Source organism: Rhinolophus sinicus, chromosome X (genome assembly GCF_036562045.2).
Source record: "Rhinolophus sinicus isolate RSC01 chromosome X, ASM3656204v1, whole genome shotgun sequence".
NCBI lineage: Eukaryota > Metazoa > Chordata > Mammalia > Chiroptera > Rhinolophidae > Rhinolophus > Rhinolophus sinicus.
Genome location: NC_133768.1, coordinates 47,505,354 through 47,527,940, shown reverse-complemented (window position 1 = coordinate 47,527,940; position 22,587 = coordinate 47,505,354). Strand labels below are relative to the sequence as shown.

At 35.4% G+C, this 22,587-nt stretch overlaps 1 protein-coding gene across 2 annotated transcripts in view; it reads right to left on the bottom strand.

The window, feature by feature from the left end:
- The window catches only part of ATP7A (ATPase copper transporting alpha), a 148,504-nt gene that overhangs the window by 52,058 nt on the left and 73,859 nt on the right, over positions 1–22,587 (bottom strand). For both annotated transcript variants that reach the window (XM_074324184.1, XM_019716367.2), the window contains exons 7-16: positions 20,560–20,721; positions 17,923–17,999; positions 17,504–17,729; positions 15,850–16,083; positions 7,629–7,720; positions 6,120–6,247; positions 4,967–5,121; positions 4,617–4,751; positions 2,749–2,943; positions 1,011–1,193 (exon numbers count right to left, since the gene is read on the bottom strand). In XM_074324184.1, the coding sequence (XP_074180285.1) occupies positions 1,011–1,193; positions 2,749–2,943; positions 4,617–4,751; positions 4,967–5,121; positions 6,120–6,247; positions 7,629–7,720; positions 15,850–16,083; positions 17,504–17,729; positions 17,923–17,999; positions 20,560–20,721 (1,587 nt within the window). The remainder of the gene's footprint in view (positions 1–1,010; positions 1,194–2,748; positions 2,944–4,616; positions 4,752–4,966; positions 5,122–6,119; positions 6,248–7,628; positions 7,721–15,849; positions 16,084–17,503; positions 17,730–17,922; positions 18,000–20,559; positions 20,722–22,587) is intronic.

Sequence of the window (22,587 nt, the reverse complement as noted above, 5' to 3'; positions counted from 1 at the left end):
GGCCAATACACATATGACAATTTGCTTAACCTTATTCATAATTAAGGAAATGAAAAGCAAACCATCAATCAGTAAATATTTTTCACTTATTAAATTGGAAAAAATAAAGTGGGAAGAATGTGGAGAAATGGGCAGTCATAAGTTCTGGTGAAACTATACACTGGTACAACCTTTCGTGTGGGTGTTGGTACTACTTGACATGTGGGCATTGATAATATTCATCAAAATTTAACTGCATGTATCCTTCGATCTAGCCTTTGCATTGGTAGGCTTTTAACATAGAGATAAACTTGCAAAAGCTGACAAGGATGTTAACTGTACATTGTAAGAGCTAAAAAACAATTGTACAATATGATATAGCTATTAAAAACAATGAGGCAGATCTATATGTCCTGATATGGAAAAAAAATCATTTAATAAAACAAACAAACAAACCCAAAAAAAGCAAGATACCAAAGACTGGTCACTCTGTGACCTTTCTATGTAAAGTTCAAAAGATAATAAATGCATATATTTTGGTATATGCCTTAAAAATGGTTAAGGATGCACACTTGTGAATATACTAAAAATTACTGAATTGTATACTTTACAAGGATAAACTATAAGATGTGGATTTTATCTCAATAAAACTGTTATTTAAAAAGACAGGCTAACATTTGTTAAACTTTGCATAGAGGAATTATGGAAGAGGGCAGGGAATGAGGCTTTCCTTTTTCCTTATGTAACTGAAGTATCTGAAATTTTCCTACTACAAAATATGCATTACTTCTATCTTAGCCTTTTTCAGTCAACAGGGGTTATCTGTGTAGGATTATAATCAATTTCTGTTTTCATCTTTATACTTTTCTGTATGAAGAATCTAAGACATATAAAACAAAATGAGAAAATACAAGTCTCTCTAGCCTCATACCAACTATATACGTAAACCATAATCAAACACCAGTTTGGATTTGGTCTGAGTAATTCCTATAGGAGATGACTACATTAATACACAAGGGAAAAAATTGTACCTGCTTGCAGTATTTGGTTATGGCTGCTCCTAGAGGGTGTTCACTGTTACTTTCAGCAGTTCCCACAATGGCCAGGATCTTATTGCGTGATATTCTGTTACTTTCCACTAGAACCTTTACTTGATTCACTACCGGGGTTCCATGGGTAATGGTTCCAGTCTTATCAAATACCACTACCTTTACCTGTAAGAAAATTAAAATAAAATGCACCTAAATGACTTGGTAATCCTTACTATCACATTTCCAGAAATGAGAGAAAGGTTTATTTTGATAAACATTACTATTTTGTTTCTTAATAATCTGATCCTTGACTTAATTTGACTTAATAAACTGTCTTTGGGAGAACAAAAAGAAGGGAGAATAAAGGAAGAAATACTTTTAATTATACCTAATAGCTCCCCCTTGTAAATGTTCAACCTACGGTGGATATAACAACTAGAACTAACTGTTAAGGGTTGACTGTTAATAGGCAATTAAGAGATGCCTCTAGTAGTGCCTTCAGGGAAAGATAAAGGCTTTCAATACTGACAAATTATAGATCCGTAGGGGAAATCGGGGATTAGGCAGATGATTCTAAGAGAAAGGTAAGTACGTAACTAAGCTGAACACCAGGTAAGACCTTCTGGGTTGCTTTGACTTTATTGGGTCAAGATGAGAAACCTGGCTTGAGAAGAGACAGCTGAGGGAATCAATAAGGGAAATGCAGCCCAGAAAGAAAAAGGAAGAGTTTGGATTAGAGAACACCACCACCTCATAGTAAACTCAGAATATGAATCTTGAAAAATGAATAAATAGCTTGAGGAAACAAGATGAAAAGAGATATGACAACTAAATACAAACCATGGCTCTGGACAAGAGGAAAAAATAGCTTATTAAAGATGTTATGGAGACAACTGAGGAAAACGGAATATGGACTATAGATAATAGTACTATATCAATTTCTTGATTTTGGTCTTTGGACTGTGGTTATGTAAGAGAATGTCCTTCTTGGGAAAAGAATCTGGTATCTGCAGTAAAGGACATAAAGGAGTTCTTTATATCATTCTTGCAACTTTTCTTTAAGTTTGAAATGAAATTATATCAAAATTCAAAAAAATACTATAAAAACTAATAGCCTGTATTCACTGGCTAGATGAGGTCCCAAATCTGTCCTAACCTGCTCTCTGTGTTTACTACTGTATATAGTTTATATCCTCATAAGAACATACTAGAAGAAATATGGTTTTAGTTAAAGTCAAGTAGCCTTGATTGAGATTGTCGTGAAAATCCTAATATGAGAGAGATCAGGGATGTGATTATATTCTGGAAGTCATAGTTGCAAACTGTCAGTTAGTGACAGAAAGGCAAAGAACCTGCACTGTAATCACAGTGGTACCTCTTGGTGAGTTGCACAAACATGGAATCACACACAAATAGGTTAGAAGCCTGGAAGACTTGGGCAAATACCTCTTCTGTCTGCCTGCCCTAAAGACTTCTCTAGTCCTGCTGGGGTAGGACTCCAGGTTTTCCACATCACAGTCTGCCCTAAGAGAGTAGGGGGAGTAGTTTTAGAGATCTTAGATAACTAAGGCCAATCTGGAGCAGAACCAAAATAACACCTTTCCTACCTCAGCCTTCAGGATAGTGCCAGCAGAGGCTCAGCTTATGGACCATGGGGAAATAATTTAAGACTGTTTCTCAGTAGGGGTGCTACTGCCAGTTTGGATGGGACAATTCTTAGTTCTGGGGACTGTCTTACCTTATGAGCCATCTCCAATGGCTCACCGCCTTTGATTAGTATGCCATTTTGAGCACCTACTCCTGTACCCACCATTACAGCAGTTGGAGTGGCCAGCCCCAGGGAACAGGGACATGCAATGCACAGAACTGTGATAGAGGCTTGGAAAGCAAAGCGTATTATCGTTTCTGTTCGGGAGATACTTCTGTTGTAGCCCTTTAGAAGAAAGGTATGAATTTCGGTTATTTATTTAAAGCTGTAGAAAACAAAAGGAACAAAGCTTAACCCTGTTTAAATAAAACCTCAATTTTGAAGTCACACATAATCTTACTTAGCTACCAACATATATGTTTTAGTTACTAGTAAGAAAACTTTGTAATGAATATAAGAAATTGTGACATAACTGGTAAACAAGTCACAGTCCTAAAGTCAAGACTTCAATTTTACTGATTCAGAGTTACAAACTATGGAGTGAATGTAAGGAACAAGCATTTTTTGCCCCATATTGAGACTATAAGTGATTTAGAGATTTTTAAGAATAGCTGCAAACATGTGGCCTAATTCTCAACAAAACTGATCCTAAACAAAAAGAATACTGAACTCTATTTACTGAAACCATAACTCTGCTTTTCACACTATTCTCTCAAGACAATGAAAAAAAATCACCCAATGTACAAAGGGATCTTAATCACATTTCAATAAAATTCTTTTGGATATAACAATGTGAACTGAGTATATCTGGCAGTACTATAGCTCTTCATGACATTTAATACTTGCTTGTGTGGGTATATATGACTATTTTATTAGGATAGATCTCCTAAGACCCCCTGAACTCATGATACACATTCCAAAATACCTTCCAGTAATCCTCTTGTTCAATATGTGCTTAACCAACATGAATCATTTAAAGAAACTTTTTAATATTATATTAATGACCACATCATGGAATAGATACATAGTTGTTATGATTCCACTTGTTATTTAATTGAAGGGACAAACAGCATGAAATAGTGTACAGAACAGCATTTTTAAAAACAAAGAAACCAACAAAGTAAGACTTTCTTATTAGTAATGGCTTTACAGTGCTAGGTTCTTACTAAGTTCTCAAATACTTTAAGTGTTCATTTAAGAGTTGTGTATCTATATAGAAACAGAGTTAGAAGGGACTTTCACAGACATCTAAGTTTATGCTGTCATATGTGTATGTTTTTACCTACACTAGTTCCAATCCTGAAATTTAAATATTATTATCACTATATTACAGATGACAAAACTGAGGCTAAAAGAAGTTAAGTGACTTAAAGATTGTATCTCTAAAATGAGGTAGAGTCCAGGTCTACTTTACCACCTTATGACACCATACTTTAGAGACCATCATAGAACTAGAAAAACGTAGGCACTAATATTGTATTTATAAAGCATTTAATAAATTACAAAGCATTTCTATCACATCACCTTATTTAACTTTCACAACAAGTTATGCAGAATGGGATTAAAATTTCACTTTATAGAGGAGTAAACTGAAGCTCAGAGAGAAATTAAGTTGACCTAAGATCACACAGATGGTATACAGCAGGGCTGAGATCATGAGGTTTTCCTCAATATATCTACAGTCTTTTGTGAAAGCAAAATCATGCTGGGAATGAGACTAGGTTTAAAATGTAAAAATTCAGTACTTGCTTTGGGAAAATCACAAGTCATAATGAAAAAAGTCTTTCTAAAAGGAAATATTTCATATTTATAGAAATGCAAATGCTGTTCTTATCACCCTCCTACTCCAGTTCCTTAAAGATACTAGTAATTATTAAAGTTATTTTCCGATTAATTACCTATGCAAAAAATTCACAAACTATTTTACACAGGGTAAAGAATTGTTACAAGTCACTTACAGAAAAGTAGGTTTCCACAACTTGAAAATTCAGAAATCCAATTATAATCCAAACCAAGAGGGTAACAATGGAAATAATAACAATAAAAGGAACAAAGTAGCCACTGATTTTGTCTGCAAACTGCTGGATAGGAGCCTAGAATTTAAAAAAAAATAATAATATGTATATCAAAGTCTCCTTTTTTGATGATGAAGAGAGTATTTTGGTACTGAGCACAAACAGAACTATTTTAATAAACTCCATATTAATGCAAATAGAATTAATCAAAGGAAAATATAAAAACTAGATCAAGATTAATACTGAGTAGGATTTAAAGAAAATACTTTGTTTCTCCTAGGGAGTTAAGTTACCTTTGAAGTTTGTGCCTCCTCCACAAGTTTGACAATTTGAGAAAGGGTTGTGTCAGCTCCTACGTGGGTAGCACGGATAAGTAGTGACCCATTCTGGTTAATAGAACCAGCAATCACTGGGCTGCCCAATTTCTTAGCCACAGGCATTGCCTCCCCTGTGTAAGGAGTGAAGATAGATTTAGGAGCATAAATAAGTACTATTTGAAACATACCATTATTTGCTAATTGTCAAAAAATATCTAGAAAGGAGATTCTTCATGAACTAGAATCTGGACAAATGCCAGGTGAAAGCTGTCTTCCCTCTTACCTTATGTCAGCTCTGGGCCAAATACAAGCACACATATCTTAAACTGGAAAAGCCTAATATGCTAGCTCTTGTTGGCAGCTATTTCTGGAGCTCCACCCCAGTCTTAAATTATTGGTTCCCAGCCTATTCCCAAGGAGCACTTAGAAATGTGGGAGGGAGTTCTTGTTTATAATATCTACCGGTGGGGAACAGGGTGCTTCTACTCCCATTTTGCGGGCCAGGGTCAAGGATGCTACCTCATATACTATAATGTATAAGTCCCCCAGAACTAAGAACTGTCCCATCCCAACTGGCAATAGCACCCCTACTGAGAAACAGTCTTAATTTCCCCATGGTCCATAAACTGAGCCTCTCCTGGCACTATTCTGAGGGCTGAGGTAGGAAAGCTGTTATTTTGGTTCTGCTCTAGATTGGCCTTAGTTATATAAGATCGCTAAAACTACTCCACCTACTCTCTTAGAGCAGACGCTGATGTGGAAAACCTGGAGTCTTACCCCCAACTCTGATGAGAACAGTCTTTAGGGCAGGAAGACAAAATAGGTAACTTGGCAGGTAAATTTGCCAAAGTCTATTGGGCTCTAAAGTACAATGAGATCATTTCCTATGGTTCTTTCTACATTCTAGTAATTAACAATCCTCAGTGAAAACAGCCTTCACTAGCATAACTAAAACTATAAAGCATATCTGCAGAAATTTATTTAATAGTGTTAAAAAGAACTCATTCTTCTTTGTTCCTTATTTACTCATTCCATAGTTTCTACAAAAAGCCCTTCACCTTTCATTTCTATTTTTCATTAACACTGAATTCACTTCACTTTTATGTCATGATCCTCTGAAAGAACAAACCTGTGATGAGGGACTCATCTACCATAGAATGTCCTTCAATAACACGACCATCCACTGGAAATTTGCCTCCTGGAACCACTTTAATGATGTCTCCACGTTGTACAAGTTCCACATCCACTTGTTCTTCACTGGACATGAGTTAAAATAAAAATCATTATGACAATATGCTTCTCACCCTGATTTTTTCCATGCAAGCTTTTATTTTTAGTTCATATCAAGCTTGTGGTTCCATAATTGCTACCAATGAAAGCTAGAACTAATATTTAAACTAGGAACCATGGTACAATGTCAGTCCTGTTCACTGTTGGGGAACAGCTCAGTGCCTGGCACAAAGTAGGCACTCTAAACATTTGTGGAATAGTCATTGAATAAATAAATGAAAGCTTTAGAAAATAATGTAATGGGTTTTATTTAACTAAATAATTTATTTATTGTGTAAATTTGCCTAAATAATTTTATGAGTATACAAATGAGAAATACAAAAGAATAAAATCTAATCAAGTTTTAGCTTTAACTTCCAGTTTACAGGTAATATAGGAGTTACAGAACAAATTAAATAATACCACAAGGAATCAAAGACAGCAATTCAGACTGTGGGATATTCTATAGGACAACTGATGGATGTTTCCTTAACAAGTCAATTGTGTGGAGAGGGAGGAGGGGGGAGGAAGGAGAGGAAGAAAGAGAGGGAGAAGCTGCTCTAGATTAAAAGAAACGTGCACAAAAAAAGACACATGCAATGTAATGGCTCTGTGCGATGTCAGAGGGATAATGGATGGGGGAGGGGGTTGTCACTGTGTGAGGGATATAAATGATAAATAGACGTCTATTACATTGTTTTGTGCACCTGAAACTAATGAAAAAAAATAGTCATAGGTATGTAAAGTACAGCACAGGGAATAGTCAGTAATATTGGAATAATGATGCACAGTACCAGATGGGTACTAGACTTATTAGGGTAATAACTTCATAAAGTACATAAATGTATAATCACTAAATTGTACACCTGAAACTAATATAATACTGTATGTCAACTGTAATTGAAAAATAAATTTAAAAAAGAGTAAAAAAAGAAACATGCAGTCAAATGTAATGACACATGGACCTTGCTTAAATTCCATTTCAAACAATGAAACTTAAACGTTTTGGACACAACAAGAGAAATGTGAATATGGACTGTGTATGAGATGATATTAAGGATTCATTATTGTTCACTCTGTTACATGAAATATGGTGTTACATTTATATAAGAATATGTCTTATTTTTAGCGATGTTACAGGAATATTCAGCAATAAAATGATATGACTGGAACAGACTTTAAAATACTACTGCAACAATAGAAAGACACAATGTACAGATGAAGTAAAGTCCGGCAAAAGGTGAATAATTGTTAAATCTGGGGGATGGATTACATGGGTCCATTATACTCTTCTCTCTACTTCTGCACATATTTGATATTTTCATAAGGAGTTAAAAAAGAAAAGGGGAAAGAATGAAGATATAAATACCTCAAGAGGATATTATCAGAGTCAAGAGTTACAATAGTTGCTTCTGTAGCTTGTAGTGAAATTAGCTTGGCTAGAGCCTCTGATGTTTTACCCTATAAATTAAAAAAAATTTTTTTAACAACGTTAAGGGAAAAAAAAATCTCAGGGTCTTACCTAAAATAAAGATATAATCTTTAACATTTACCCAAAAACAGCTTTAGAAATATTAACTAGTTCAAATCAGAACATGTTTCACTTTTAAAATATGAAGTACACAAAATACGAAATGCATTATTAGGTATAATTTGTAAATAAAAAATGTAAATGAATAAGAAAAACATTAGGAACCCAACAGGTACACAGGCAAAGGACAGGAATAGGCAATTGATTTACGAAGAAATATACCGTCTTTTGCTGTGTGAAATGTGCTCCCGTGTATAATGCACACGCACGTTTTTCACCCAAACTTCAGGGAAAAAAATCTTTTGCTTTCATTTTTTAATTCAAATTTACATTTGTTTACATTTAGGTAATTGTTTTTTGTATTATAAGGGAATTTTAGCATTTACATACTTTTTACTTTTATTTTTTTTAAGTTTATTTGGGTGACAATTGTTAGTAAAATTACATAGATTTCAGGTGTACAATTCTTTTTTTTTTTAATTTATTGGGGTGAAAACTTGTTAGTAAAATTATATATATTTCAGGTGTACAATTCTTTACTATATCATCTATAAATCCCATTGTGTGTTCACCACCCACAGTCAGTTTTCCTTCCATCACCATATATTTGATCCCCCTTACCCTCATCTCCCACCCCTCACCCCCCTTACCCTCTGGTAACACCTAAACTATTGTCTGTGTCTATGAGTTTTTGTTTCTCATTTGTTTGTCTTGTTCTTTTGTTGTTTTTGGTTTATATACCACATATCAGTGAAATCACATGGTTCTCTGCTTTTTCTGTCTGACTTATTTCGCTTAGCATTATACTCTCAAGATCCATCCATGTTGTCACAAATGTTCCTATATCATCTTTTCTTACCGCTGAATAGTATTCCATTGTGTATATATACCACAACTTCTTTATCCATTCATCTATCGAAGGACATTTTGGTTGTTTCCATGTCTTGGCCACCGTAAACAAAGCTGCAATGAACATTGGAGCACACGTGTCTTTATGTATAAATGTTTTCAGATTTTTTGGGTAGATACCCAGGAGAGGGATTGCTGGGTCATATGGTAATTCTATTCGTAATTTTTTGAGGAACCTCCACACTGCCTTCCATAACGGCTGCACCAGTCTGCATTCCCACCCACAGTGTATGAGGGTTCCTTTTTCTCCACAGCCTCTCCAACACTGGTTACTATTTGTCTTGTATATGATGGCCAATCTGACTGGGGTGAGGTGATATCTCATTGTGGTTTTGATTTGCATTTCTCTGATGATTAGTGAGGTTGAGCATTTTTTCATATGTCTATTTGCCATTTGTATGTCCTCTTTGGAGAAATGTCTCTTCAGGTCCTCTGCCCATTTTTCAATTGGGTTGTTTGTTTTTTTTGTTGTTGAGTTGCATGAGTTCCTTGTATATTTTGGATATTAGCCCTTATCGGAGGCACTGTTTGCAAAAATCTTCTCCCATTCAGTTGGTTGCCTCTTTATTTTGTCGATGGTTTCTTTTGCTGTGCAGAAGCTTTTAAGTTTCATATAGTCCCATTCGTTTATTTTAGCTTTTACTTCCATTGCCTTTGGAGTCAAATTCATAAAATGCTCTTTGAACCCAAGGTCCATAAGTTTAGTACCTATGTTTTCTTCTATGCAGTTTATTGTGTCAGGTCTTATGCTTAAGTCTTTGATCCATTTTGAATTAATTTTGGTACATGGTGACAGATAGCAGTCCAGTTTCATTCTTTTGCATGTGGCTATCCAATTCTCCCAGCACCATTTATTGAAGAGGCTGTCTTTCCTCCATTGTATGTTTTTAGCTTCTTTGTCAAAAATTATCTGTCCATATTTATGTGGTTTTATTTCTGGGTTCTCAATTCTATTCCATTGGTCTATGTGTCTGTTTTTCTGCCAATACCATGCTGTTTTGATTATTGTAGCCCTGTAGTACAAGCTAAAGTCAGGAGTGTGATACCTCCAGTATTGTTCTTTTTCTTAAGATTGCTTTGGCTATTCAGGGTCTTTTGTGGTTCCAAACAAATCTGATGATTTTTTGTTCTATTTCTTTAAAAATGCCATTGGGATTTTGATGGGGATTGCATTAAATCTGTATATTGCTTTGGGTAATATGGCCATTTTAACTATGTTGATTCTTCCAATCCATGAGCACGGAATGTCTTTCCATTTCTTTGTGTCTTCTTCAATTTCTTTCAAAAATGTCTTATAGTTTTCAGCATATAGGTCTTTCACATCCTTGGTTAAGTTTATTCCTAGGTATTTTATTCTTTTTGCTGCAATTGCAAAAGGAATTGTTTTTTGTATTTCTTTTTCTGAGATTTCATTGTTAGTATATAGGAATGCAATGGACTTTTGTACGTTGATTTTGTAGCCAGCAACTTTACTGTATTCGTTGATTGTTTCTAATAGCTTTTGGTGGAGTCTTTAGGGTTTTCTATATATAGCATCATGTCATCTGCAAAGAGTGATAATTTAACTTCTTCATTCCCAATTTGGATGCCTTTTATTTCTTTCTCTTGCCTGATTGCTCTGGCAAGGACTTTCAACACTATCTTGAAAAGCAGAGGGGATAGGGGACAGCCGTATCGTGTTCCTGAACGGAGAGCAAAGGGCTTCAGTTTTTCACCATTAATTATGAGATTAGCTGAGGGTTTGTCATATATGGCCTTTATTATGTTAAGATATTTCCCTTCTATACCTATTTTATTGTTTTAATCATAAATGGAATTTGTATCTTGTCCACTGCTTCTTCTGCATCAATTTATGTAATCATTTGTTTTTTGTCCTTTATATTGTATATGTGATGTACCACATTGATGGATTTGCGGATGTTGAACCATCCTTGTGCTCCAGAGATTAATCCCACTTGGTTGTGATGAATAATCTTTTTCATGTATTGTTGTATTAGATTAATAAGAATTTTGTTTAGGATTTTTACATCTGTCTTCATCAGAGATATTGGTCTGTAGTTTTTTTTTGTGTTGTCCTTACCAGGTTTTGGTGTCAGGGTAATGTTGGCCTCATAAAATGAGTAAGGGAGTACTGCTTCTTCTTCAATTTTTTGGAGGAGTTTGAGCAGGATTGGTATTAGATCCTCTTTGAAGGTTTGGTAGAATTCATTAGTGAAGCCATCTGGTCCTGGACTTTTGCCTTTAGGAAGGTTTTGGAGGACTGATTCAATTTGGTTACTACTGATCAGTCTGTTTACATTTTCCAGTTCTTCATGGTTCAGCATAGGAAGGCTATATGTGTCTAAGAACTTGTGCATTTCTTCTAGGTGATTGAATTTGGTGGCATATAGTCCTTCATAGTATTTTTGGACGATCCACTGTATTTCTGTGCCATCTGTGACAACATCCCGTTTTTCATTTCTGATTTTGTTAATTAGTGTCTTCTCGTTTCATCTTAGTGAGTCTAGCCAAGGGTTTGTCAATTTTGTTAATCTTTTCAAAGAACCAGCTCTTTGTCACATTAATTTTTTCTGTTGTCTTTTGTTCTCTATTTCATTTAGTTCTGCTCTGATTTTTGTTATTTCCTTTCTTCTGCTGACCTTGGGTTTCATTTGTTCTTCTTTTTCTAGTTCTTTAAGGTGTAACATGAGGTTATTTATTTGGGATTTTTCTTGTTTCTTGAGATAGGCCTGTAATGATATAAATTTCCCTCTTAAAACTGCTTTCGCTGCATCCCAAAAATTTTGGTAGGATTATTTTCACTGTCATTTGTTTCTATGTATCTTTTAATCTCTCCTCTAATTTCTTCTTTGACCCAGTCGTTATTTAAAAATATGTTGTTTAATCTCTGTGTATTTGTGTTTTTTCCTGCTTTCTTTTTGCAGTTGATATCCAATTTCAAAGCCTTGTGATCAGAGAATATGCTTGGTATGAGCTCAGTCTTCTTAAACTTGCTGAGGCTGATTTTATGTCCCAATAAATGGTCTATCCTTGAGAATGTTCTGTGTACACTAGAAAAGAATGTATAGTCTGATGTTTTAGGATGAAGTGCTCTATAAATGTCAATTATGTCCATTTCATCTAATGTGTCATTTAGGGCTGCTATTTCGTTATTTATTTTCTGTTTGGATGATCTATCCATAGCTGTCAATGATGTATTTAAGTCCCCTAGTATAATTGTGTTTTGGTCAATTTCTCCCTTTAGTTCTGTTAGTAGTTGCTTGGTATATTTTGGTGCTCCCTGATTGGGGGCATAAATATTGATGACTGTTATGTCTTCTTGTTGTATAGTCCCCTTTACCATTATGAAATGTCCATCTTTGTCTCTTGTTATCTTTTTTCACCCTGAAGTCTGTTTCATCTGATATCATTATGGCTACACCTGATTTTCTCTGGGTACCATTTGCTTGGAGTGTCAATTTCCACCCTTTCACTTTGAGTCTATGCTTGTCCTTGTAGCTGAGATGTGTCTCTTGGAGACAGCATATGGTTGGGTTTAGTTTTTTGATCCAATCTGCTACTCTGTGCCTTTTTATTGGTGAGTTCAGTCCATTTACATTTAGGGTGATTATTGATATGTGAGGATTTCCTGTCATTCTATCTTTAGTTTTCTGGTAAGGCTGTGTCTCCATTGTTTCTTTGCCTTTTTGTTGTTGTCTATTATTTCTGTGTGGTGGTATTCTATGATGTTTTCCTCTGTTTCTTCTTTTATTACAGTATATATTTCAGTTCTGGATTTTTTTTGAGTGGTTACCCTTAAGTTTATGTAAAAGAAAGTTTGATATTTAGAGTATTCCATTTTCTTCAGCACGCTTACTTTCTCCATTCCCATATTCGGTTCAGGCCTTTACTCTCCCCCTTTTTATGTTTTGTTGCCACAAATTGTCCCTGTTGATGGTGGTCGAATAGCCTCCTTTAGTATTTTTGTAGTGCAGGTCGTGTATTAGAAAATTCCCTCAGCTTCTGTATGTCTGGAAAGGTCTTTATTCCTCCTTCATATCTAAAGGATGTCTTTGCTGGATATATTATTCTTGGCTCATAATTTCTCTCTTTCAATCGTTTGACTATTTGGTTCCACTCCCTCCTGGTTTGTAGAGTTTCTGCTGAGAAATCTGATGATAATCTAATGGACTTTTCTTTGTAGGTTACCCTCTTTTTTCCCTGGCTGCCTTGAGGATTCTTTCTTTGTCGTTGATTTTAGACAGCTTCAATACAATGTGCCTTGGAGAAGGCCTGTTGGGATTGAGGTAATTAGGTGTTCTATTTGCTTCTTGGATTCGAGGATCCAGTTCTGTCCACAAGTTTGGGAAGTTCTCATCAACAATTTGTTTGAATATATTCTCTGTTCCCTTCTCTCTTTCTTCTCCTTCTGGTATGCCCATTATTCTTATATTGCTCTTTCTGATGGAGTCAGAAAGTTCTTGTAGAGTTCTTTCATTTCTTTTAAGTCTCAAGTCTCTTTCTTCTTCCATCTGTGTAATTTCCAGGTTTCTATCTTCGATGTCACTGATTCTTTCCTCCATCTGGTCAACTCTACTACCTAAGCTGGTTATTTCATTCTTAATTTCTTCTATTGAGTTCTTAATCTCCAGAAATTCTATTTGGTTCTTTTTTAAAATTTCAATCTCTTTCTTAAAATGCTCATGTTGTTCTTTGATTGTGTTTCTGAGTTCATTAAACTGCCTTTCTGTGTTTTCTTGCATCTCGTTGAGTTTTTTCAGAACTGCAATCTTGAATTCTCTGTCATTTAAGTCACATATTTCCATATCTTTAAGTTCCTTTTCTGGAGACTTTTCACTTTCTTTCTGAGCTGTCTTGTTGCCTTGGTTATTCATGGCCATTACTGGTTTATTATTTTTCGTCCTACACATCTACAGGAGTGGCTTCAGCAACAGGTTGATAGGAAGATGTCTTTCGTTTTCCGGTACTTGTTGGTGGAATGTTTTATTTCTTCTCTGACTGCAGCCTTTTTTTCTCTCACACGGTAGTGCTATGTTTCCTCTGCATTATTCCAGCTTCTCACCCAGTGGGGGGATTCCCTGGGAGACGGGCTTCTCCTCTGTTAGTAGTTCACCTGGGTCACAGGGCACAGTGTCTGTGTGGGTGTGTGGAGAGCTTTTGAAGTTCCAAAGCTCTTCCTGCACCAGATTCAGAGCCCATATGTTTCAGCAGTTATGTTTACTCCTGCAGGGATCCGCCCAGATAGTTGGAGCCAGGAGCGGGGTGAATTGTAAGAGGTGGCCCAGAGCAATGGAAGCGACCACTACCACAGCCGGTCCTGCTTCCACAGCTCCCTCCCCTTTGCCAGAACTAGTTGGGCTGTGAATCTGTGTCTGCGATCCTCAGTTCTCAGAACAGCAAATATTCTGTTCTTTTTATCTGATACTGCTACTGTTCTACTTCTAGCACTGAGCACTGGGGGTGGGGTGAGCTCTGGGAGGGCACGGAGGAGGGGGCTAGTCTCAGTGCCTAAGGCTTCTGTTCTTTGCGGCAGTGTGGGCTTAAACCACCGTTTTCAGCCTTCTTCCCTCAGTCTTTTCCCCGAGGTCTCTGCCGTGAGCGTTGGGTTCAGCCGTGTCATTTGCTGTCCCCTCAGCCCTGTGGGCCATAAGTGGAGCCCTAGCAGTCCGAGTTCTTCCCTCTCCCGCAGCTGCGGTAGCTCCGGGATGCAGCGAGCTCGGAGCACTTAGCTATGTCTGTGTCCTGTGCCCACGTGGCTCCGTCATCGCACTTCTCCCTTCCCTCCTCCCCTGCTCGTGCGATTCGCCAACCTTTAGATGAATTCAGTAGTGCGACTCTTCGTCTTGCCTGTCTGCTGTGCAGGGAGTGCTTTGTAGAGAGTTATTGTTGTTTGATTAGTTGTAAATTCCAGGGGAGCTTTACAGAGGCTCACCTCAGGCCACCATTTTGATCAGCATTTATTTTTTAACACATTATGGGACAAGAAATTTTATGTACCAGTAACAAATTTATGATATGTATGCATCATAGAAGGCCAAGAACTCTTGTCACTGCAAACTCATTGTTAAGTTCATCAAAACCAATTATCGTAATACAGGGTATCATTTTGTATATGGGTATTGTTCTTGACTTCTAGAGTTATACTTTTAACTCATAAGCATAAATGAAAGAATAACATTTATACAGATGTGGAATTAGCACTACCCATGTATAACACACATCGTTATTTTTCCCTCACAAATTTGGGCAAAAAAGTGCACATTATATACAGCAAAATATGGTAATACCCAATATGTAGAGAAATGTTTACCCTAGCTATTAATGGAAAGAATGCAAACTATAGCAGTTCTATGATACCATTTCATGCTACTGACCGAGCAAGAATTTATGTAGTACAATGCTGATGAAGTTGTAATAAAACTACTTCACTAACATATACTAGCTGGCAAAAATTGTTACAAGTTGTAGCATGAGCCACAGAAAGATTTATGCCTTTTAAACATATGCTTTGTAATTTATCCTAAGATATTAATTCAATAGAAATGACTATTAGACATGAATATGTTTAATGCTGGGTTATCTAAAATTAAAAATTAGAAACAGTTTGGTGAACTGAGAACAAAACCAGAATGGTTTAGTAAATTACAGCACATTGATTTGACAGAATGTTATTCAGAAATACCAGGTAATTATGTACATCTAGACTGAAAAAATGGAGTAAAAAACTTTAGAGTATACGTATCACTTGTACTCTGTAAGTGGTATGTATACTCTGTAAAATATAAATGTATGTATAACAGGATCAGAAAGTGATTTTCATTATAGCATGAGATTATGGGTGAATATTTTTTCATCATTTTAAATCTTGTGGTCACATCAAATTTTCCATTAATAATGTGATATAAATAAGTAACTTCTCAAATGCCTCACTCTGAAATACGGATATATTGTACTATCTACAGTATTAATTCCATAAATTTGGTAAATCTTCTAAAGGAATATTTAAAATATTGCCAAACAAAAATAAATACTTCTTTCAGTAAATGATTAACTACATAAATCAATATATTTTTCCAATAACTGGTCTAGAAAATATTACGGTCATTTATCCACCCAAGATTTTAACAAATGTCACCTTTTCTTACTTTACCTTTGCTATATGTTCCAGCCACCGGCCTAGAGCAATAAATACAAACAGCATAGGAGGCGTGTCAAAGAAAGTAACAGGGTTCACTTTGGCTCTCTCATACATTGCAACTAGAAGAATAACCAAAGAGTAGGCAAATGCAATCGTGGTAGCCAGCACAATCAGTACATCCATATTCGCAGTTTTATGCATCAGTGCTTTGTAGGCCTGAATGTAGAAGTACCAGCCTCCGAAGAACTGTAATATAGAAATAATAATCATTGCTTTTTTAAAAATGGTGAAACTTCCTTTGGCTTTTATCTAATCCATAAACAATAAGGAGAGATTTTAAGTTTAAACAATAGTTAGTATTTTAGCATATATGTGTGTGCAAGGATTCAAATTGCTGTATAAGCCCATGGCAGCTGTCCTCTATGATTAAATGAACAGTCCATAATATAAAATCAGATGGTTCTTAGATTTTTCTCTTTGATGCTAGCAAAAACAAGAAACAGGGGAAAAAAACTGTTATTTTGACAAGGATTTTTTATATAAAACTCATCTTGCTAAGTGAAATAAGTCAGACAGAGAAAGACAAATACCACATAATTTCACTTATTTATGGAATCTAAAAACCAAAATAAACAAGCAAACAAAACAGAAAAACTCATAGGTACAAACTGATGGTTGCTAGCTGGGAGGAGGGTTGAGGGGCTGGGTGAAAAAGGTGAAGGGATTAAGAAGTACAAAATGGTAGTTACAAAATAGTCATGGGGATGTAAAGTGCTGCATAGGGAATATAGTCAATAATGTAATAACTATGTATGGTGCCAGGTGGGTTCTAGATTTACCAAAGGGGAGAAACACTTCGTAAATTATAAAAATGTCCAACCACTATGCCGTACACCTGACCTGAAACTAATATAATATTGAATGTCAAATGTAATTTTAAAAAATAATAGAAATTTTAAAAACCCTCATCCCCCATTTCTAAAATTCAACCTAAGTGGTATATCACAAGCTATTAGATCTGTTGGCTGTTTTCGTTGGTAAACGTAACTGGAAAGATTATTTTTCATGAGTATAGAGAAACATACTAGGATTAAAAAATATTATTGCTTTTTACAAGGATCAGAAAAAGGAATAGATTTATTAGATGGAAATGATCCACAGTAAAAGTTTATCTCAAAAGAAGGGTTGACAATATACAGAAAGTAATGAATTTAGGTGCCAGGGAGAAATAGTAAAAAAAAACATATAATGCAATAATTATAATTATTTTACTTTATATAATAAACAAATAAAAATACATTTATAATATATTTAATATAATGTAATTAATTTAAAATACTGAACATTAAATATATATTAAATTTTATTGTTATAATAATTTTAAAAATAACATTACATATAAAGCAGATATGAATACCAAATTCATATCTAAATATAAATTGAATTCTTATTCTCTGCTTTGTCATTAAACAACATCCATAGGGGTTAAGCAGAATTTATTATCTACTTTAACTAACCACTCAGTTTAAGATTATTTTTATAAAACATCCAGCATAAAATGATTGGACTTCCGGCTAATAGCTGCTTTGCACCTGAAAATATTTTGCCTGTCACATTTTGGCTATTTTTAATTATTAAAAAATATACTTGTTAACATTTTACTTGCCTGTACAGGTAAACACAATAAAAGGGATAGCAAATTCATAATGGACAATCCTGGCAGGATCTGGCGCTCCAGGAACATAGAAGAATGAATGTTGATCATTTCTTCTTGACTCATGTTCTGATTATGGTGAAGAGTTGCAAGGTGGTGGTCCATGACCATCATATATACCATCAGCCCCATTACAGGAACACAGAAAAGCAAGCTCACAAGGAAGGACCGTTTCCATCTTATGTAGAAAAGAAAAATCATTTTAGTAAGTAACTAATGGTTAAAGAGTCTACGTACTACAGCAAAATACAAGTTGTGACCACTCTACTGTGTATAATGATGATATTGTAAAAACTGACAAGATAAGAGGATGTTAAATTTGTAATGAAGAGTCAAAATCTGTTTTTCACTGACACTCCAAAAGTACTTACTGTCTTATTTCTCGTTTATGGTCTAGGTGGCTTGCTGACCGATCCTTCTTGACCAAAGAAGCTTCAAAACCCAAGCTCTAAAGGAAATTCACAAGAGAACAATTATTTCACTGAATGTATAAATACTATGTAGAGAAATTCTAAGCCATGGTACTGTCATTAAGAACAATTCAATTACTGAGAGCAAGTAACTCTGGGGAATATAAAGATGAAGATGTGCTTCCTAGATGCAAAAATCCTCAACCAAATATTAGCGAACCATACTCAACAATACAGTAGAAGGATTATACACTGTGATCAAGTGGGATTTATTCCTGGAAAGCAAGGATGGTTCTATATGCACAAATCAATCAACATGATTCAACACATCAACAATACCAAGCATAAAAATCATATGATCATATCAATAAATGCAGAAAAAAGCATTTGAGAAAATTCACCATCCATTTATGATAAAAACCCTCAGCAAAATGGGTATAGAGGAAATTTACTTCAATATAATAAAGGATATACACATATATGACAAACCCACAGCTACAATACTCAATAGTGAAAAGCTGAAAGCTTTTCTTCTAAGATCAGGAAAAAGACAAGGATGCCCACTCTCACCACTTTTATTCAACACAATACTGGAAGTCCTAGCCACAGCACTCAGACAAGAAAAAGAAATAAAAGGCACCCAAATTAGAAAGGAAGAAGTAAAACTGTCACTATTTTCAGATGATATGATGTTATACGAGGTATGAAAATTAAGTTCACGAACTTGTTGCAATGATGCTGCTAACCTTTTTTTTTATATCAGAGGGATTATTCATTATGAATTTGTACCAGCTGGACAAACAGTTCACTAAGTTTACTATTTGGAAGTGCTGAAAAGGCTGCTTGAAAAAGTTAGACGACCTGAACTTTTTGCCAACAATTCAAGGCTCTTGCATCATGAAAATGCATCAGCTCACACGGCACTGTGTGTCAGGGAGTGTTTAGCTAGTATACAAACAACTGTATTGGAGCACCCTCCCTACTCATCTGATCTGGCCTCCAATGACTTCTTTCTTTACCCAAAGACAAAGGAAATATTGAAAGGAGGACATTTTGATGACATTCAGAACATCAAGGGTAATACGATCACAGCTCCAATGGTCATTCCAGAAAAAGAGTTCCAAAATTACTTTGAAGGGTGGACAAGGCGCTGGTGTCGGTGCATAGCTTCCCAAGGGGAGTACTTCGAACGTGACCATAGTGACATTCAGCAATGAGGTATGTAACACTTTTTCTAGGATGAGTTTGTGAACTTAATTGTCTGACCTCATATGTAGAAATCCCTAAAGACTCCACCAAGAACTATTAGAATAAAGGAATTCAGTAAAGTTGCAGGATACAAAATTAGAATACAGAAATCTGTTGTGTTTGTACACACTAATGAACCCTCAGAAGGAGAAATTAAGAAAAAATAACACAAACAAAAATTTTCCTCAATGAAACAAAGTATTAAAATAAAACCACACCCTAAGTAAGACTCATAGAATCAAAGAAAGTAACACAGTATATTTTCAATTGCTAAGGAAAATGCTGTCATCTAACATCTGTTGGCAGTGTAGTACAGTGAAAAAGTAGGCCTGAGCTTTGGAGTCTCAAAGATTAGGCTCAAATTCCAGCTATACTTACTAGCTACCATGTTTCTCTGAAAATAAGACCTAACTGGAAAACAAGCTGTAGCATGATATTTTTCAGGATGCTTGTAATATAAAATAAGCCCTAATACGTCTTTTGGAGTGAAAATTAATATAAGACCTGCTCTTATTTTCGGGGAAATATGGTAGGGCTTATTTTAATATTATGACCATCCTGAAAAATCATGCTAGGGCTTATTTTCCAGTTAGGTCTTATTTTGGGGGAAACACAGTATTTGACTCTGGGAAATTAACTTAACTTCTCTTTACCTGAGTTTCCTCACCTCCAAACTGAAGATAACAGCAATGTTGTAAGAATTAAATTAAGAGTTGAAGCTTTGCAATCTTGATAACTGATACATAGAAGGTACTCCATACTGCTAGCTTCACAAAGATGTTAATGGTATTACTATCCATATTAATAGGATGTTATCTGAACTATTAATATGCTTTATATCATTAAAACACAAATGGTATAGCACATTGAAACTTTTAAGGCACTTCCGTATGTACTACCACTTCAGATTTACCAAAGAATACAGGATGAATTTATCACAAAGAAAAGAGTTTAGTCTTTAAATTTCTTACTTTAACGTAAAAATACATCTTTTGCTTTGACCAAACAAACAATAAAGCATCTAACAGGATGCTTCACTTTCTTAGGGATTAACATGAATCTTACTCATAACAAATTGCATTTTACTCCCATTTTCTAAACACTGTGGTTCTACTTTAAGTCTGATCCTGATTAATAATGTAATAGTTGTATGTCTTTGCCTAACTCTTCCTGACAAATACCCCCTAAAAGGTCATACACATTACATTAAATTTTGAGACAGATGTTGTCTAGAGTAACCAAAGGGGTCTGATTTTTTTCATTGTCTCTGTCTGATATAAACCAGAAGCAATTCAAAGGAGTGCTGATTGAACAGGCAAGAACACAGAAATGCAAAGTGTTGGCACTTACTTCAATTATATGGATAATATCTCTGGGGCCAATAATTTCTGGATCATATTTAATATGTGCTTTGTTGGTTGCCAGGGCAACAGAGCAGTAGAAGATCCCTCTGTGTTTTGTGAGGGTAGACTCTATTTTATGTACACAGGAAGCACACGTCATTCCTCTCACCTGTTAAAGACAAAGACTTTGTTATTCAGAAATATACCTTTTCCTCCATTAAAAATGAGTCATTACTTTAAATTAAAACAACTCTTATAACACGGGATTAACACACAAGATCTTATTTGCACTATTAATATGCTTTGGATATGACCACTAGAATGCTTTTTCTATATCACATTGAATGAACAAAGATGGGTCAGCTGCAACAGGTTAAACAAAAGAGGATCTCATTAAAAGTCTCCCTCTTCCTGTCACTACTTATTGAGAGAGGACTTGACAAATCATTATTTCTTGTATTCAATGCCTTGCTTCCGTCTAGACTTTTTTTCATCCTGCTAAAGTATATAGCCTTTAGTATTACTTTTAGTGAAAGTTAATGGGTGATAAACGTGTTCTATCTTTGTTTAAAAATGTATTTTGCCCTATGTGTTGAGTGAGGTTATAGTTTGGTTGGGTATTCAATTCCAAAGTGGAGAGGAAGGACTTCTTGAATGACTGTATGAGAAGCTCAGCAAATCCTTTCCCAAAAAAGCAATGATAAAACTGGGCAAAAATGTCAATTATCAACCACTGAAAGACTCTGGGAAATGACCAAAGAGTATACCAAAAATGACAAAACATTTATTCAAGAATATCTACTGTAGAAATGTCAGTAATGGTAGAGTAAGGACCTCTGAAAATTCTCTCCTTCATAAAAGCAATGAGAAAAACTGGCAAAAAATTTTCAGAATCAACTTTTCCAGAAATTTGGAACTTAAAAGCTTGCAGCAATCCAGGAAACATTTATTCAAGAAAATCAGATGAATCCCAATAAAAGCAGTAAGCTATGTGACATTATAATTTGCCTATTTCCATCCACTCCCCTCCAGCTCTGTGGTAGCCATGAAGACCAACAGCCCACAATCACGGAAACAGCTTCAGGGAAGCCACCAGAAGGAGCAGAAAAAGGCTGCAGCTCCTTCAAAGCCTCATTCTCAGAGAACTGTTATTAGTTGACCCGTCTGATGGTTATCTGAAATATTCCACTTGCAAAGATGTCTGTGTTTGCCCTGGCTGGAGCTCAGTGAGTGCAAAAAGCTTTTTCTTCCTGGGAGAATTTGTCAATTAGAGGCAATTTTTTAACCTATGGCTCTCTGAGCCAATAGATAACAGTTGGGGTAAACAATAGGCTAATCAAAAAAAGAAAAAGCTGGTAAGCGAGCTGTCCATAAAAGCTCCAACATATTCCTAGGAATCTAGAAGGCCATGGACATTTAAATTGTTGTATGGACATTTATAGCATTGTGCCCATGTTCACGGCCATGTGCATGTTCAGAAGAGACCAGAAAAGGCCCTAACCTCTCACCTCAGGCTGACTTTTAGGCTCTGTAGATGCAGGAAGTGAAGGCTAAGGCAAAATTTTCAACTGCTGAGTATTGAAGGCATACTCCAACATACACACAGAGTTCCTCAGCAAAGACTGGGAGACTTATTGGTTTCAGGTATGTATATGTCCAACTATTAGCTGACCAATGAGCTAATGAAGCAGACTTCAGTGACCAAACACAACAAAGAATACAGACATTATGGTATTAATTGAGAAAAATCATTAAACAAACAATAACAATGACAAACAGCAACAACAGCAAACCCTGAGGAGAGGGGAAGTATCTTATTTCCAGAGTTGTCACATTATATTTTCAACAAAAAACTTGTGAGACCATGCAATGAAACAAGTATGGTCCATACACAGGAAAAAAGCAATCAATAGAAACTGTCCCTGAGGAAGCCCAGACACTGGACTTACTAGACAAAGATGTTATGTCAACTATTTTAAATATATTCAATGAACTAAAAGAAACCACGTCAAAAATATTAAAAGCACAAGAACAA